The sequence below is a fragment of the Littorina saxatilis genome, linkage group LG10 (assembly GCF_037325665.1).
Source record: "Littorina saxatilis isolate snail1 linkage group LG10, US_GU_Lsax_2.0, whole genome shotgun sequence".
NCBI lineage: Eukaryota > Metazoa > Mollusca > Gastropoda > Littorinimorpha > Littorinidae > Littorina > Littorina saxatilis.
The window spans coordinates 5450174-5465173 of NC_090254.1; the positions used below are offsets into that span (position 1 = coordinate 5450174).

At 40.9% G+C, this 15000-nt stretch overlaps 1 protein-coding gene across 1 annotated transcript in view; it reads left to right on the plus strand.

Moving 5' to 3' along the window:
- LOC138978027 (anoctamin-7-like) overlaps positions 1–15000 on the plus strand; it is a 46385-nt gene that overhangs the window by 25835 nt on the left and 5550 nt on the right. The window contains exons 11-16 of the mRNA XM_070350646.1: positions 5786–5981; positions 6921–7032; positions 7340–7460; positions 8287–8443; positions 9483–9688; positions 12118–12257. Coding sequence (XP_070206747.1) covers positions 5786–5981; positions 6921–7032; positions 7340–7460; positions 8287–8443; positions 9483–9688; positions 12118–12257 — 932 coding nt within the window. The remainder of the gene's footprint in view (positions 1–5785; positions 5982–6920; positions 7033–7339; positions 7461–8286; positions 8444–9482; positions 9689–12117; positions 12258–15000) is intronic.

Sequence of the window (15000 nt, forward strand, 5' to 3'; positions counted from 1 at the left end):
CAGTGTGTCCAAAAAGTGTTACACAAACACCATTTTTTAGACTTGCTTTATCTTATTAATGTTGTTGTGGGTAAGAAAGGAGATGTGGTTTTTAGCAGAATAAAACTGTTTTTATTGGTATGGGCCACCTGGGGCAGTTAAAAACCCGTTATAAACCGTTATTTTCTAATTTTTCACCGATCTTTATGAAATGTTGTGGTTAGGTTGGTTGTCCCTAACTGAATTTCAACAAGAATAAAAAGTTGATTTTTGGCAGTTAAAAAACCGTTAAATCCCGTTTTTTCACCAAACTCTATGAAATTTTGTGAGTAGGTCCGTTGTCCATAACTGAGTTTCAATACGTACTTTTCAGAAGAAAAACAAGCTTTTGTCAGTTATAAACCGTTATTTTCTAATTTTTCACCGATCTTTATGAAATGTTGTGAATTTCAACAAGAATAAAAAGTAAAATTTTGGCAGTTAAAAAAACGTTAAATCCAGTGTTTTCAGGAATCTGTCAGTGTGTCCAAAAAGTGTTACACAAACACCATTTTTTAGACTTGCTTTATCTTATTAATGTTGTTGTGGGTAAGAAAGGAGATGTGGTTTTTAGCAGAATAAAACTGTTTTTATTGGTATGGGCCACCTGGGGGGGGTCAGTATAGTGTCTTGAGCACTTAAGGGGAGGTTCTAGCATGGGTGAAAGCGATTTTTCCAAAAAATGTGATCTTGGGGTTCTTGCAATAATGGGTAGATAAAACATTGTATAGTATTGTGGTGGAAGAAATTTCACCAAATCATTAAACTGTTAAAATGACAGTTTAACCGCCAAAAAACACTCTGCTCCTTGTTTCTTGGTCCCTAATCGTCGGATTTACACCAACATTGGCACAGTGATCCATTGTCCCTAACTGATCTCCAATACAAACTTTTCAAGAAGAAAAAGTTAATTATTGGCAGTTAAAAAAAACTTTATAAACCGTTATTTTCTAATTTTTCACCGATCTTTATGAAATGTTGTGGTTAGGTTGGTTGTCCCTAACTGAATTTCAACAAGAATAAAAAGTTGATTTTTGGCAGTTAAAAAACCTTTAAATCCCGTTTTTTCACCAATCTTTATGAAATTTTGTGAGTAGGTCCGTTGTCCATAACTGAGTTTCAATACGTACTTTTCAGAAGAAAACCAAGCTTTTGTCAGTTATAAACCGTTATTTTCTAATTTTTCACCGATCTTTATGAAATGTTGTGAATTTCAACAAGAATAAAAAGTAAAATTTTGGCAGTTAAAAAAACGTTAAATCCCGTAAGATCTACTTTATTCATAGGTTTGTGTGTGTTCGTTTGTAAGAGCAGTGAGTGATAATAGCATGACGTTAGGCTTTTTGAGCTAGCATCGTGGCTTACGCGCTTAGGATGAGGATGTTAATGACAAAACCAGGAAATCCCAACAAAGTGTCTGTGCATCAGTCATTCCTGTCCCTTTTCTTAGTTACACACACACACACACACACACACACACACACACACACACACACACACACACACACACACACACACACACGTACGCACGCATGCACACACACACACTGAAAAAAACATATGCAAGCATCAACATTTCAACGAGACAAACCCAATGCTGGTGTGTCGAAGGACAGCGGGCTTGTTCGAATCAAAGTATCACACCATATCTTCAGCGTATTACCAATACCTGTCCCAATATAAACCAGTTGGACTAAGAGGACGTTAAACCCTAATAGTCAGTCAGTCTCTCTCTCTCTCTCTCTCTCTCTCTCTCTCTCTCTCTCTCTCTCTCTCTCTCTCTCTCTCTCTCTCTCTCTCTCTCTCTAGTCCTGTCACCGCCCTCAATCTGTGCCTTGTACAATGATCTGGTAATTTTATTTAAGTTTATTTTATTGAATTAATTTTATTTAAGTTTTTACCTTGTGTTTTGTGTTGAAAAATAAATACATACTCCAGAATTGACAAAAAGTGTCTTGTACATTTTACGTGTTCTTTGTACAATATTGCCCCAGCCCCTCCACCTGTGAAGAAAGGACACCTGTCTAATAGGGACACCATTACCATACCCCACGGGTGTCCTTTAGAGACAGGTTTTACTGTACTGCCGAACAACACTTTTCTTCCAAGTTCCATTGTAACGAAACACCTGCCTGGAATTGTAATGTCTTTTATACACTTAAATACCTGCCCACAGATAAAATGGAGCCACAACCCCAAACCAAATATAATATCCCATCTAAAAAAAAAAGTCACATCCCCAAACGCAAGATAATTAACCCTAACTGCCGGATGCAAATTGAAACACATTTTTTTCATTAGTTTTAATTATATTTTGCCTGAGGAAAACAAAACAGCCTGAAATGGACTGGGTGGTCGAGTGGTAACGCACTTGCGCTCGGAAGCGAGAGGTTGCGAGTTCGAACCTGGGTCAGGGCGTTAGCAATTTTCTCCCCCCTTTCCTAACCTAGGTGGTGGGTTCAAGTGCTAGTCTTTCGGATGAGACGAAAAACCGAGGTCCCTTCGTGTACACTACATTGGGGTGTGCACGTTAAAGATCCCATGATTGACAAAAGGGTCTTTCCTGGCAAAATTGTATAGGCATAGATAAAAAATGTCCACCAAATACCCGTTTGACTTGGAATAATAGGCCGCGAAAAGTAAATATTCGCCGTAATGGCTTGAGGTTTACTGGCCGATGTGAATGCGTTATATATTGTGCGTAAAAAATGTCTGTTTGTCTGTAAAAAAAATTCAATTTCAAACGGCAGAAATTAATATGTAAAGCGCGGAGAGCAACGGTTAATTGTGGTTCGCGCTATATAAGCTCTCATGATAATAATAATAAATAATAACAAGTCGCGTATTGCAAAAATACAACATTTAGTCAAGTAGCTGTCGAACTTACAGAATGAAACTGAACGCAATGCAATTTTTCAGCAAGACCGTATACTCGTAGCATCGTCAGTCCACCGCTCATGCTCGTGGCAAAGGCAGTGAATTTGACAAGAAGAGCGGTTTAGTAGTTGCGCTGAGAAAGATAGCACGCTTTTCTATACCTCTCTTCGTTTAAACTTTCTGAGCGTGTTTTAATCGAAACATATCATATCTATATGTTTTTGGAATCAGGAACCGACAAGGAATAAGATGAAAGTGTTTTTAAATTGATTTCGAAAATTTAATTTTGATAATAATTTTTATATTTTTAATTTTTAGAGCTTGTTTTTAATCCAAATATAACATATTTATATGTTTTTGGAATCAGAAAATGATGGAGAATAAGATAAACGTAAATTTGGATCGTTTTATAATTTTTTTATTTTTTTTTACAATTTTCAGATTTTTAATGACCAAAGTCATTAATTAATTTTTAAGCCACCACGCTGAAATGCAATACCGAAGTCCGGGCTTCGTCGAAGACTACTTGACCAAAATTTCAACCAATTTGGTTGAAAAATGAGAGCGTGACAGTGCCGCCTCAACTTTCACGAAAAGCCGGATATGACGTCATCAAAGACATTTATCGAAAAAACGAAAAACAAAATCGGGGATATCAATCCAAGGAACTCTCATGTAAAATGTCATAAAGATCGGTCCAGTAGTTTGGTCTGAATCGCTCTACACGCACGCACGCACACACACACACACACACACACACACGCACACACACGCACACACACACACACACACATACACACACACACACATACACCACGACCCTCTTTTCGATTCCCCCTCTATGTTAAAACATTTAGTCAAAACTTGACTAAATGTAAAAATTAGATAGCATGACTAACCTACCTCCCTAAGAATATTTGCAATTGCCAATGAGCTTTGATCATATAAACTAAGAATGTCACAGACCTATGGGTAACCAAGCACCACTAACACCTACACAAAACCACCACCCCCCCAAAAATTTTTTTTAACAACATTCGATTTTCGACTGAATCATTCAGGTACGAATACTTTTTCCTTTCAAACATTGTTTTTATCATGTTTCGTAAGAAATCACTCGATTTATAGCAGTTTCATTCTCAAAAGTGATGTACGTTACTATTTGGATGACGACCATGCACACTTTACCCGTGGGGCTGGGCTCGTCCATCTCGCACGTAGGTGTGAAAGTCCTGTTGTCATTGATAGATCATATGCAAATGACCAAGGGAGACTAGTTAGGTCACGCTTGTCACAACATCTCGGCAAAACGAGAACGTTTTATTTTGGTTATAAGTAATTTTTCTTTACACAAAATCAACAAATCGTGTCGATTTTCACGAATCACAGACAAAGCATGCATTGCAAGCAATTTTTTAAATATTATTTTAGACTTAGTAGACTGTGTGAACCTCGAAATCGATCTTTGGCGGCCATCTTACATTTACCGCGGACTGTACGACCGTTTGACTGACCGATACCGAATTTACACAAGGATAATAACGTACATCTCGCATCACTTTTCCAAGCGAAATGAACGAAGTTGGCAGCTCCGTCGAGCTCATTTTTGGTCTCATTAAACACTGCATTCATTTCCTGTCTGGTTTGTATGAAGGATTTACCGGTCGCGCACGTGTTCGGAGTACAGTTCTTACAAAACTGAAAGCACCCAAAATCACGTAACGCTTTTTTCTCCAGAATGACTAGGTAAGGTTGGAATCACAAGTCCGTTATTCATTGCTTACGGCATAAATTTGCCACCATGTTATACCAAAACGTTCGTCCATTCATCCTCTTTCATCCAACACAAAAATGTTCTTTGCAAAAAAAGTTTATTAGAAGCAGGAGCCTGCCAAATAATTCAAGCGGGCTCTTTCCTTCTTTCGACGCCATGACAGATTCTTGGCCATATACAAATCAGTACACTACAGTAATCCCTTTGTGATCTTCAGATAATTCTAGTGCTGAACCTCATCGTGGTGGAGGGGGGGGGGTGAGCTATATATACAAATCAATACACTACAGTAATCCCTTTGTGATCTTCAGATAATTCTAGTGCTGAACCTCATCGTGGTGGAGGGGGGCGGGTGAGATATATACAAATCAGTACACTTTGCAATAATCACTTTGTGATCTTCAGATAATTCTAGTGCTGAACCTCATCGTGGTGGAGGGGGGGGGTGAGATATATATATAAATCAGTACACTTTGCAATAATCACTTTGTGATCTTCAGATCATTGTGGTGTTGATCTTCATCGTAGTGGAGGGGGGGGGGGTGAGTGAGATATATATATAAATCAGTACACTTTGCAATAATCACTTTGTGATCTTCAGATCATTGTGGTGTTGATCTTCATCGTGGCTGTGATCATGTACCGGGTGTTGATCTTCAGATCATTGTGGTGTTGATCTTCAGATCATTCTGGTGTTGATCTTCATCGTTGCTGTGATCATGTACCGGGTGTTGATCTTCAGATCATTGTGATGTTGATCTTCAGATCATTCTGGTGTTGATCTTCATCGTGGCTGTGATCATGTACCGGGTGTTGATCTTCAGATCATTCTGGTGTTGATCTTCAGATCATTGTGGTGTTGATCTTCATCGTGGCTGTGATCATGTACCGGGTGTTGATCTTCAGATCATTGTGGTGTTGATCTTCAGATCATTGTGGTGTTGATCTTCAGATCATTCTGGTGTTGATCTTCATCGTGGCTGTGATCATGTACCGGGTGTTGATCTTCAGATCATTGTGGTGTTGATCTTCAGATCATTCTGGTGTTGATCTTCATCGTTGCTGTGATCATGTACCGGGTGTTGATCTTCAGATCATTGTGGTGTTGATCTTCAGATCATTCTGGTGTTGATCTTCATCGTGGCTGTGATCATGTACCGGGTGGTGATCTCCATGATCCTGTTCGAGAACAAAGACCTGCGGTCCAAGGCCTCCATCATTGCTTCCATGTCCGCTGCCATGGTCAACCTCCTGCTCATTATGGCGCTGGGCAGGGTCTATGAGAAACTGGCGCTGCGACTCACACAATGGGGTAAGGAGAGATACATCGAGAATGTTGTGCTGGGTTTTTTGTCCGTGTGTATGCGAGACTAAAATGCTTGAAATATAGCCTTTGCCATTAAAAACGCGACAAACGATCTACGGCGGTTTTTATGTTACTTGTTATAGCAAGCACCTGTGGTTTAGACATCGTCAAAAACAAAAAAGTGCACGGAAAACTCATGTCAGAAGACGCGTATAACACGTGGCGTTTAATTCAGTAAAACGTTTCATTCACTCAAAACCCGTGACCTGTATTACTGTCAATACCACTGTCGGTTGCTTCGGCCACAACTTGTGTTGATTTGAAGCTGTAAGTACCGATAATGAAAAACACGTGCAGTTCTCGACACTATAACCCATTCATAACTCCAGCTGTTTCGTTTCAATTTTGTACTCAATGAAACGCCACGTGTTTTATGTGTCTTCTTGCATGAGTTTTCCGTGCAGTTTTTGTTTTGTTTTTGACGAAGTCTAAACCACAGGTGCTTGCTATAACCAGTAACATAAAAACCTCCGTCGATCGTTTGTCGCGTTTTTAATGGCAAAGGCAAAATGTAACACGTGCGCTTTAGCCTACTCTGTGCTTTTCATGTTTCTTAAGGGCAGAATATACCTGCGCAGTTTCAGCGGCACAGACGACGCACGGCCTATTATTTATGCCGCGATAGGGATTATGACGAGTACTTGGCCTGTTTTCCTTTCATGCAACGTGTAGCGGGCTGGGATAAGCTGCAGTGCGTCGTCGGTCCTGCTGAAGTTACATAATTATCTGAGCGGAGCCCCTTATCAAAAAGAGCAACAGGTACAAGAGTTGGCTTTGATGGTGGGTTTTGTTTTATTGTAATTTGAAGTGATACACGCGTAAAATGCTTTGTTTACTCAGCTTCTAGTTTTACACATTGTAATTAAACATATTTTTCTTCCGCAGAGATGCATCGGACACAGACGGAGTTTGAAGACCAGCTGACGTTCAAAGTATTCATTTTCCAGTTCGTCAACTTCTACTCTTCAATCATTTATATAGCTTTCTTCAAAGGAAGGTGGGTATCTCTTTGTCTGTCTCTGCTTCTGTATGTCTGTCCGTCTCTCTCTCTCTCTCTCTCTCTCTCTCTCTCTCTCTCTCTCTCTCTCTCTCTCTCTCTCTCTCTCTCTCTCTCTCTGTGTGTTCATGCATGCGTGTGTGCTCGTGTGCGTGCGTGCGTGCATGCATGCGTGTGTGTGCGTGTGTGTGTGTGCGTATGACCATCAGCGACATTTTTTTCTTTTGACAAACGGGAAATGGTGCTGATGTTGTGGGCACGTGTTTTCATTATTCTTTGAACTGTCTCGCATTATCAATGTTCTCAGGTTCGTGGGTTACCCTGGACATTACAATCGATTTTTTGGACTCCGCTCAGAAGAGTGCAACAATGGCGGATGCCTGATCGAACTGGCACAGCAGCTGGGTGTCATCATGATCGGCAAACAGGTAGGGATGTCTAATAAAGAATGCAAGATCTGAGGAACTTTAGTGTAGTAAATTCATAGCTCACAATCCAGTGGTATTTTGGGCTTAATTTTTATACGGGTCCCTTTAATCAAACCAAAGAATATTTATCGTGAAATTGATTGACGGATTGAGCTCCAAACTTAAGAAGAATTATTTAATTTGTTCATTTGATCGACGAAAATGACGATAAAATGCATAGTAATATTGACAGAGTTGCCTGGGGAGTTGCCTGCCTTCCAAATGGCGGCTGTTCCGATGTTTTCTTTCTAAAAACCCATGTCAACAAAAGGCATCTGTTCATTTCATTCCGTCACTTCAAAGGTATCTAAACATGACTTGTTATGCGTACAAGAGCAGGTTCTGCAAAACGGAAGGCTTAAGTGCCACTGGATTGTGAGCTGTGAATTTACAACGCTAAAGTTCAACATTACTGTTTGTGGTGTCGGTTGTTATGATCGCAATCATTGCATGCTCTTATAAGTTGAAATTTCCTGATTTTACGAGCAGAAACAGGAGGGGGAGAAGACATAAAAGAAAGATAAGAGATCGTTGTTGTTTGGCTAGTGCAGTCGTCGTCGTCATCATCATCATCATCATCATCATCATCATCGTCATCGTCTTCCTCCTCCTCCTCCTCCTCCTCCGCCTCCTCCTAGGCTCTTCCTCATTACATTATCATCATCGCCATCATACAGGTGGTGCTAGCTACTGCTGCTTCTGTTTTTGTTTTGTTGTTGTTGTTGTTGGTGGTGGTGTTGGTGTCGATGTTGTTGTTTGTCATCCCGTCACTGTTGGGTGCTTGCAGGTGATCAACAACGCCCAGGAGATCATCGTGCCCAAGCTGAAGGGGTTCTGGCACCGCTTTAAGGTGCGCCTGGTGAAGAACGTGACGAGGACTCGCTGGGAGGAGGACTACGAGCTCATAGAGAACGAGGGGCTCTTTCAGGAGTACTTGGAGATGGGTAGGTGTACAGTAAAAAACGGCGATTATAATGAATTCGGTTATAGTGAATTTCTGCAAACAAACTGGTGATCGCTTAAAGTGTATGAATCGATCTGTTCAACTTGGTTTTATGGTGACTTTTATCATTTCAACTTGGTTATAGTGACTTTTATCATTTCAACTTGGTTATAGTGACTTTTATCATTTCAACTTGGTTATAGTGACTTTTATCATTTCAACTTGGTTATTATGACTTTACACAAAAAAACTGGTGATCGCTTTTAGTGTATGAATATTTCTGTTCAACTTGGTTATAGTGACCTTTCTCATTTCCACTCGATTAAAGTGACTTTTTCATTTCATATTGGTTACAGTGACTTTTCGCGAACAAACTGGTTATCGCTTTAAGTGTATGAATCTATCATTTCAACTCAGTTGTAGTGACTTTTCGCGAACAAACTGGTGATTACTTTTAGTGTATGAATCTATCATTTCCGTGTCATCTGAAGCATTATGATAGTCTGTTCGTAAGGTCTGGAGTTCTGAGCTGTGTCCTCAGCCGTTCTCAATAAGCAAATTATACATCGAATAAAGCGCACGGGTTGCATAGTTCAAGCATTTTAGTCACATATATTTACTGTTAATGTTTATCCGACTCATAGACCTACAGTGCTGGGTGTTTTTTCTTGGGTGTCATTTATTTTATTGTTAATGACTTGTGATTTGTGCTTTATTGACAGTTACAAAAGTAGGATGTGCATAAAAACATTCAGGCGTACTTTGGCACACGCAGAGAGACAGAGAGCGAGAGAGAGAGAGAGAGAGAGAGAGAGAGAGAGAGAGAGAGAGAGAGAGAGAGAGAGAGAGAGGAAGAGAGAGAGAGAGAGGAAGAGAGAGAGGAAGAGAGAGAGAGAGAGACAGAGAGAGAGAGACAGAGAGAGAGAGAGAGAGAGAGAGAGAGAGAGAGAGAGAGAGAGGTGAAGCTGCATGGTCCTACAAGTGTTCTATCTTTCGCGTAATTCACACGTAAGTTGATGTCATCCACTCCTATTTTACAGTCCTGCAGTTCGGTTTCATCACTATCTTTGTGGCCGCGTTCCCTCTGGCGCCTCTTTTCGCTCTGCTGAACAACTGGGTGGAGATACGGTTGGATGCACACAAGTTTGTCTGCGAAACGCGGCGACCTGTGGCGGAGAGGGCTCAGGACATTGGCGTCTGGTTCGTCATTCTCGACGCTCTGGCGCAACTTGCTGTCATTAGCAACGTGAGTGCGATTTAATTCACTTGATAAAATGCATTGTAAAAGAATTCTTAATTGGTGTTGATATTTTGAAATGATATAGTCAGTTAATTGTTGTTTTGTTTCCGCAATAAAATGTATAAATGCATGAAGTCATATCCCGTGAATTTCTATTTTAGAACTATGAAATTTTTATTTTATTTTTATTTTTTTCATCCGAATGTGTTGAAACAGTTTGCATTTCTTTCTTGTTCTTGTTTTTTCTGTTCTTTGTATGTACCCCCATGGGGTTTCTTGAATACATTCTTTGCCTTGCCTTGATAACAATGCTGTTTGTTGGCAGACTTTGACAAATTGGTTTACAGTACGGTCGTCCCGTTTGTAAGCCAAATTAAACCATGCAAATCTCCCCAAGAGCAGTTTTTCAGGAACTGACGTCAGGTTTATTTGGTTAGGGTTAATTTTGCCTGTTTAAAGTATGCAAATGCGTTGACAGTACATAAGGACAACCATAGACCAAATAGCCTGGACCGCCAACTCGTCACGTGACCCTTCGAGGTTACGACTCTCGACTTTCAGGGGCGCCTCGCGTCCGGTTTGAAAGGCCAGCGATTCGAAGACAGTGAAAAGAAAGCACGCTCCAGTTATTTGTGACAATGGGAGGTGACAATCAACTGAATTTTCCAAAACTCCAAACTAACCTTAACAAAATTCATCGAAAAACATGTTCCATATGCACTTTTGCTGAGTTTTTTTAGCATTTTCAGAACTTACCTCGGCAACTTCGTCCATGTTTACAATCGACACCGGATATCACGTCCCCCTGATTTCTGAAAGGCTTGTAAGCGTAGGTTCCTAAATGCGAGAGGCCGCTACCTCGTAATAGAGAGAAAGAGCGGAGAGAGAGCTAGTTGGCGGTCCAGGATAAATGGTCTATGGGACAGCAAAGATCAACAAAGATAAAGCTGTTAAGATAAATATATAGCCGACGAGTCTCGGCACTTTCCTTGACATTTTGAACATTCTTCTTCTCTCCACTTACTGCAGACTTTTCAAAACTCTTCTGAAAAATACGGCTGTTGAACCTTGCTTTTAACACGTTTTGTATTGCAGACATGCCTTCTTCTGTTTTGGTTGCAGTCTTTTTTTCTGAAACTGATGTTGAGAGAAAAACATATCATTGTGTAGTCTTTCTTTCACAGCTTTTTAGACAGACATGTCTTCTTTTGCGTTGCAGGCTTTCCCGATCGCTTTCACCTCTGAAGTTTTACCACGGCTGCTGAATGTTTGAACACAATATCGTTGTGTGGTCTTACTTTCAAAACCTTTTTAGACCGGCATGTCCTTTTGTGCGTTGCAGGTTTTCTGATCGTTTTACCTCTGAGGTTTTACCACGGCTGCTGTAATTTTTATATTTAGTCAAGTTTTGACTAAATATTTTAACATCGAGGGGGAATCGAAACGAGGGTCGTGGTGTATGTGCGTGTGTCTGTGTGTCTGTGTGTGTGTGTGTGTGTGTGTGTAGAGCGATTCAGACTAAACTACTGGACCGATCTTTATGAAATTTGACATGAGAGTTCCTGGGTATGAAATCCCCGAACATTTTTTTCATTTTTTTGATAAATGTCTTTGATGACGTCATATCCGGCTTTTCGTGAAAGTTGAGGCGGCACTGTCACGCCCTCATTTTTCAACCAAATTGGTTGAAATTTTGGTCAAGTAATCTTCGACGAAGCCCGGACTTCGGTATTGCATTTCAGCTTGGTGGCTTAAAAATTAATTAATGACTTTGGTCATTAAAAATCTGAAAATTGTAAAAAAAAAAAAAAAATTATAAAACGATCCAAATTTACGTTTTTCTTATTTTCCATCATTTGCTGATTCCAAAAACATATAAATATGTTATATTCGGATTAAAAACAAGCTCTGAAAATTAAATATATAAAAATTATTATCAAATTTTTTTTTTCGAAATCAATTTAAAAACACTTTCATCTTATTCCTTGTTGGTTCCTGATTCCAAAAACATATAGATATAATATGTTTGGATTAAAAACACGCTCAGAAAGTTAAAACGAAGAGAGGTACAGAAAAGCGTGCTATCCTTCTCAGCGCAACGAATACCCCGCTCTTCTTGTCAATTCCACGGGCACTGCCTTTGCCACGGGCGGTGGAGTGACGATGCTACGAGTATACGGTCTTGCTGCGTTGCGTTGCGTTGCGTTCAGTTTCATTCTGTGAGTTCGACAACTACTTGACTAAATATTGTATTTTCGCTTTACGCGACTTGTTAACATATTTCTATCATATTCCTCAGGCTAGTCCTTAATAGGTTTAACCTTGTGTGCCTGAAGGACTTTCAATATTCATTGCAATGTTTAAACAACATATCGTTGAGTGGTCTTACTTTTCAGAACTTTTTAGACAGACATGTCGTTTTTTGTTCGTTGCAGGCTTTTCTGATTGCTTTCACCTCTGAGTTTTTACCGCGGTTGCTGTATCAGTATCAGTTCGAGTGGTCACTGTCTGGTTACACCAACTTCACCCTGGCCTATGCCCCTGTCAACTCTACGGGGCTCACAGAGGAATGCAGGTAACAGGAAATACGTTTACCACGTGCATGCGAGACGAAAACTTGTGTCGCAGACTGTGTGTATTCTTGTTTGACTTAATCTGCATGTCAAGGTCAGCCTCTCTAATGTTCTGTCATCTGTATATCAAGGTCAGCCTCTCTAATGTTCTGTCATCTGTATGTCAAGGTCAGCCTCTCTAATGTTCTGTCATCTGTATGTCAAGGTCAGCCTCTCTAATGTTCTGTCATCTGTATGTCAAGGTCAGCCTCTCTAATGTTCTGTCATCTGCATGTCAAGCTCAGACTCTCTAATGTTCTGTCATCTGCATGTCAAGGTCAGCCTCTCTAATGTTCTGTCATCTGTATGTCAAGGTCAGACTCTCTAATGTTCTGTCATCTGCATGTCAAGGTCAGCCTCTCTAATGTTCTGTCATCTGTATGTCAAGGTCAGACTCTCTAATGTTCTGTCATCTGTATGCGCTTCTGTTTGGATATCCGTCTCTCTTTTTCAGGGTTCGTACAGGTCATGGAAAACCTGGAAAGTCATGGAATTTGATTTTTAATTTTCCAGGCCTTGAAAGTCATGGAATTTCAATTCAAGTCATGGAAAGTCATGGAATTTAACAAAGATAAGAAAGAAACAAAAAAGTAACCTTTAGCACGCCAGCGGCTATATATTTTCGTTGCCCAGCCATTACCCCCCCTTTTGACAGCCAGCAGCGATTTGCGTCGCCAGCACAAGGCTTGTTCGTATGACCAACTTCTCGTTCGTATTTGCATACGAGAATAACGGTATTTTTAACGGCACTTGAGCCAAAGCGAGGCTCACTTCCTTCCGTTATCTCGTCGTATCGTCTGCGCTGCACTTGAGTCGGTTTCGTTGAAGTTTTCTGCTTTTGTTTTTGCATCGATAAAGTACTTTAGCGCTTCGACAAGCGAGATGGAGGATGATGAGTTTGAAACTTTCTTTCGAGTTGTTTCTTGACAACAAAAAGTATGCGGAATTGGAACGAATTACCAAGGAAGATCTTCGCAATGAACTGTGTATCGCGGTGAAAAAAAATGACAGTTCGTCAAGTCACAGTGACGGTTACAAAACGGAATTTACGAAAGTGCAGATGGATACAAACAGTGGCTGGTCCAGTTTAGTGAAATGACAGGACCAGCAAACATTACCGATAATCTGACTGCTTAGCAAATGCTTGACTTGCTTGTCGAAGAGACACTGCGTAGAAACTGACTCAAATTCAGTGCAAAGCAAGCCAGTGTCAAAACTGGCAGTGACATTAGACGTAAAAAGTTTGCGTGTTCGGAAATGGCGACCTGTGGATCTAGTCATGGAAAATGTTATTGAGGCTCATGGAAAGTCATGGAAAAGTCATGGAATTTTGTTTCTAAAAACCAGTGGGGACCCTGCTTTTTGCTCCTGTTATTAAAGACCTTTTGGCATAATTATGCATCATGAGAAAACACACACACATACACTGGCACACACACACGCACACACACACACACACACACACACACACACACACACACACACACACACACACACACACACACACACACCCCTCACACACACACACACACACACACACACTAAGATACGCAGTTGTTCACTTCTATTGCACACATAAATAAACGCTCTCTCTCTCTCTCTCTCTCTCCCTCGCTCTCTCTCTCTCTCTCTCTCTCTCTCTCTCTCCCTCTCTCTCTCTCTCTCTCTCTCTCTCTCTCTCTCTCTCTCTCTCTCTCCCTCCCTCCCTCCCTTAGTCCACCCCTACTTCAGTTCCGTTTACTTTGTGTACTCTTTTTTGACTCAATCTGCATGACAAGGTCGCCCTCTCTCATATGTATTATGCGCCTCAGTTTGGATGTATGTCGCTTTTTTTGCTCCTGTTCTTAAAGCGGGCTTAACATTCTTTGCATAATTATGCATCGTGAGAAAAACAACTATACAGAGCTCACAGAGGAATGCAGGTAACAGTCATACGTTAAGCACGTGCATGCTAGACGAAACCTTGTGTCTAAGACTTTGTGTGCTCTTGTTGGACTGAATCTGCATGACAAGGTCGGCCTCTCTCTAGATAGCTCTCTCATGTTTTGTTCTATCGGTTGACTTAATCTGCATGTATAGGTCGGCCTCTCTCACGTTTTGTTCTGTCATTTGACTTTATCTAGGTCGGGCTCTTTCACGTTTTGTTCTATAATTTGACTTAATCTGCATGTCTAGGTCGGCCTCTCTCACGTTTTGTTCTATCATTTGACTTTATCTAGGTCGGGCTCTTTCACGTTTTGTTATATCGTTTGACTTAAGCCGTAGGTCGGCCTCTCTCACGTTTTGTTCTATCGTTTGACTTAATCTGCATGTCAAGGTCAGCCTTTCTCTCTCTTTCTCTCTCTACCGCCCCCCCCCCCACTCCCTTCCACCACCACACACACCCTCCCCCCTCCCCCCTCCCCCCCCCCCCTCTTTTTGGTTTCTTATTTTCGCGTCTCCTTGTCATCCAGTCTCATCCTGTTGTTCTGCCATAATGCCAAAAAGTTGATCGACAAAGGATAGGGCCACACCACCTTCACCCTTCTTTTCCTGTATTTTAAGAACCACTCTCCTTTTTTGCCCCCCCCCCCCCTCCCTTCCCAATGTTCTCCATTGTGTATTTCAAGTTAACCAGCCATTACATCGTCAAATAATAATAATTGTGAAGGCATCACAACCGCCTCTCGTCCTCCCCCTACTGCCCCCAAGACTTTCTTTCCGATG